The sequence below is a fragment of the Coturnix japonica genome, chromosome 3 (assembly GCF_001577835.2).
Source record: "Coturnix japonica isolate 7356 chromosome 3, Coturnix japonica 2.1, whole genome shotgun sequence".
Taxonomy (NCBI): Eukaryota; Metazoa; Chordata; class Aves; order Galliformes; family Phasianidae; genus Coturnix; species Coturnix japonica.
In genome coordinates, this window is record NC_029518.1 from 35,925,062 (window position 1) to 35,927,995 (window position 2,934).

The window sequence follows — 2,934 nt, forward strand, 5'->3', positions numbered from 1 at the left end:
TATAACCATGAAGAAAAGACATCTAAGATAATCAGGTCCTACTGTTAACCTGTCTCCGTCATGCTCACTAAGGCATTATTTCTTCATTCTCAGACTACAGACAGACACCAGTGAGCTCAGTTGTCGCTATTTGTTTTTTGGTTACAGAATCACAGAATCACAGAATGACCCGGGTTGGAAGGGACCTCAAGGATCATGTAGTTCCACCAACCCCCTGCCTGGCAGGCGCCCCAAAACATACACCTTTACTAGATCGAGGTTGCCCAGGCCCCGTCCAACCTGGTCTTGAACACCTCCAAGGACGGGCGCATCACAACCTCCCTGGGCAGCCTGTTCCAGGGCCTAACCACTCTTCTAGTAAAGAACTTGTCCCCTAACACCAACCTAAATCTTCCCTCCTTCAACTTAAACCATTTCCCGTGTCCTGCTATTATCAGCCCTTTCGAAGAGTTTACTCCCCTTCCTGGGGTAATTCCCTCAGGTATTGAAAGGCTGCAATGAGGTCACCCCCGACCTTCTCTTCTCCGGGCTGAACAAACCCAACTCCCTCAGCCGTCCTCATAGGGGAGGTGCTCCAGCCCCCTGACCATCTTCGTGGTCCCTCCTCTTGACCCTTTCCAAAATCTCAATGTCTTTTTTGTACTGAGGGCTTTAGTTTTTTTAGTTCACGTCGAACACACCACAGCAAACACGCCCCTCCAGGCAGAGCTCAAGCGCGCCTGCGCCAATGTCGAGGGGCGGGAGGAGGGCAGCGCATGCGCAGCGGGCGGCCGTGGCGGCCGAGGCCAGGGGCGGGCGAGGTGAGGCAGGGCGGCGGTGAGGAGGAGGGGGTGTGCGCTCGGTCCTGCGGGGCTGGGAGTCTCCGCCCGGCAGCTCCCTACCTTCCGGGCACGAGCGAGCGAGGGAGGTTTGCTACTCGTGAAATGTCGCAGGCTGCATGTCCGAGACCTACGGTAGGAGCCGGGGGTGGGGCTGTGCGAACGGACCGTGACGGGGAGCGGGGGACGGCGGGTGCGGCCCTGCGCGGAGCGGGAGCCCGGCCTCCGTCAGGGGAGCGGCAGCCCCGGCGGGGGCTGGGGTAAAGGGAGGGCGGTGTAGGTGGGCAGGGCGGCGGTACATTGCGTGCCTCTCTGCCCTAAGTTCGCTCGAGCTCGCCCCTTTGCGTAGCACAGCCGGTGACATCTTGCAGAACGGTGCTCTCGTACGTAAAGGCTGCAGAGCCCCCGTGTCAAGGCACTAGGGTGGGTGAGAGCCTCGAACGTGGTGTGCTGGGTGTGTTCCTTCGGCTCCGGCCTCAAAGGAGTTCAGACTTGGACCTGCGTCTCGTTGTTGGGAGAGCACAGTCCTGGGAATAAATATGTTCCTAGTTGCAGCGCAGTGAGGTACAACACCTCTGCTGGCTGGGAGAGAGGCTGGTGTTGCCAGCAGGAGCTCTTATCAGTATGTTAACTGATGGCTCCTGCTGCGCAAGTCCGTTTGCTTTCAGTTTCTACAGTGGTTAAGATGTTTGTTTGGTTTTTTGCCTTGGTGTATAACAAGGGCATGGAACTGTAGGGCAAAATGAGGCAAGAGCCCTTGAAGTGTAAGCATTGAGACCTGCCTCTTTTTGCCATGTTTGAAACATGTAAACCTTGCAGCAGAAGCCAGGCTAGAGGCGTGCCTTGTACATCTAGATAAGAGTATGGACCAACTTCTCATAGTCTGAATTCACGTGATCGTTGCTGGCACCGGTTCTGCTGTGCTTGTGGTGGAATTGGTTGTCTCTAAGCAATCAGATGGATCAGCAACCAGAGAAGGTGCAAAAGTGTTCTAGCCGTGCTCCTTAGGCTGCTTGCTGTGGCAGCATCATCATATAGATGACTGCATCTTAAACAAGTTCACTTCAGACATTTTTTACATTGTTCCAGTGGTAGAATAGTCATTGTAAGCCCACTCTAACTGGGGATACTTTCTGATTGCTTCGGTGTCATAGAAACTATGGCTTAACGCTGAAGTTTTGCAGTTGTCATGGATTATTCCTTTTGTTCATCTTTTCTTGGTGTATTTTTCATATGAGTTACGTTTATTCTTTTGTACGTGGTTAAGCTATAGAAATTCTGAGCTGGAGTACACGACTATTAAGTTTAAAGTAGGTGGGAAAATATAAATCAAGTTAAATCAAAATATAAATCACTACCATCCCTGCAGTGTTCAAGAAGCTCCTGGATAGGGAGCTAGGAGATATGGCTTAGGGGTTTCCTGTAGGTATGGAAAAGGGAGGACAGTTGGACTAGATGATCTTATAGGTCATTTCCAACCTTATGCTTCTATAATTCTATGATAAGTTATGGCATGGCACAGACATTAACAATGGTTATCGCTGACCACAGGAGTAACCAGGATCTAATTTTGCAGTGTCCTGTTGGTGCCTTGGAAAGAGGGTGAGAGCAGGGCGAGCATATGGGATGCTTCCCCCAATATTCTTCAACCTCCAACTATGTTAATATGAATAGTTCCCAGAGCCAACTGTAGTTTCTCTTGAGGAACCCTCTGCGGCTTTTTCTTCATGAACTCAGGGAGGTTGTGGATGCCCCGTCTTGGAGGTGTTCAAGACCAGGTTGGACGGGGGCCCTGGCAACCTGATCTAGTAAAGGTGTATGTTTGGTGGCCCTGCCAGGCAGGGGTTGGAACTACAAGATCCTTGAGGTCCTTCCAACCCGGGTCATTCTGTGATTCTGTGAACTCACCCAATCTTTTCTTGAATGCAAGTTTGTGCTTGTGGCATCTTTGGCAGGGAGCTCCCCATGTAAGTGATGTGTTCTGTGAAAGGCTTGTCCTTGTTTCTTTGGCTTCTACTTGAAGGCTGCTCTTACTTGATGACCTTAGCTCTTCTGCTGGAACAGTGTGGTATTCATCTCCATCGCCCCTCTTTGTGATTTCACTCATGGTTGCATA

The 2,934-nt window shown here is 51.4% G+C and overlaps 1 protein-coding gene across 2 annotated transcripts in view; it reads left to right on the top strand.

Moving 5' to 3' along the window:
* The first annotated feature begins 798 nt into the window (after window positions 1-798).
* RAB4A (RAB4A, member RAS oncogene family) overlaps window positions 799-2,934 on the top strand; it is a 20,647-nt gene continuing 18,511 nt past the window's right edge. Inside the window, exon 1 of one of the 2 annotated variants that reach the window (XM_015857868.2) lies at window positions 799-953. In XM_015857868.2, coding sequence (XP_015713354.1) covers window positions 938-953 — 16 coding nt within the window. In that variant the 5' untranslated portion in view covers window positions 799-937. The remainder of the gene's footprint in view (window positions 954-2,934) is intronic. The other variant, XM_015857867.2, reaches the window with a different exon arrangement.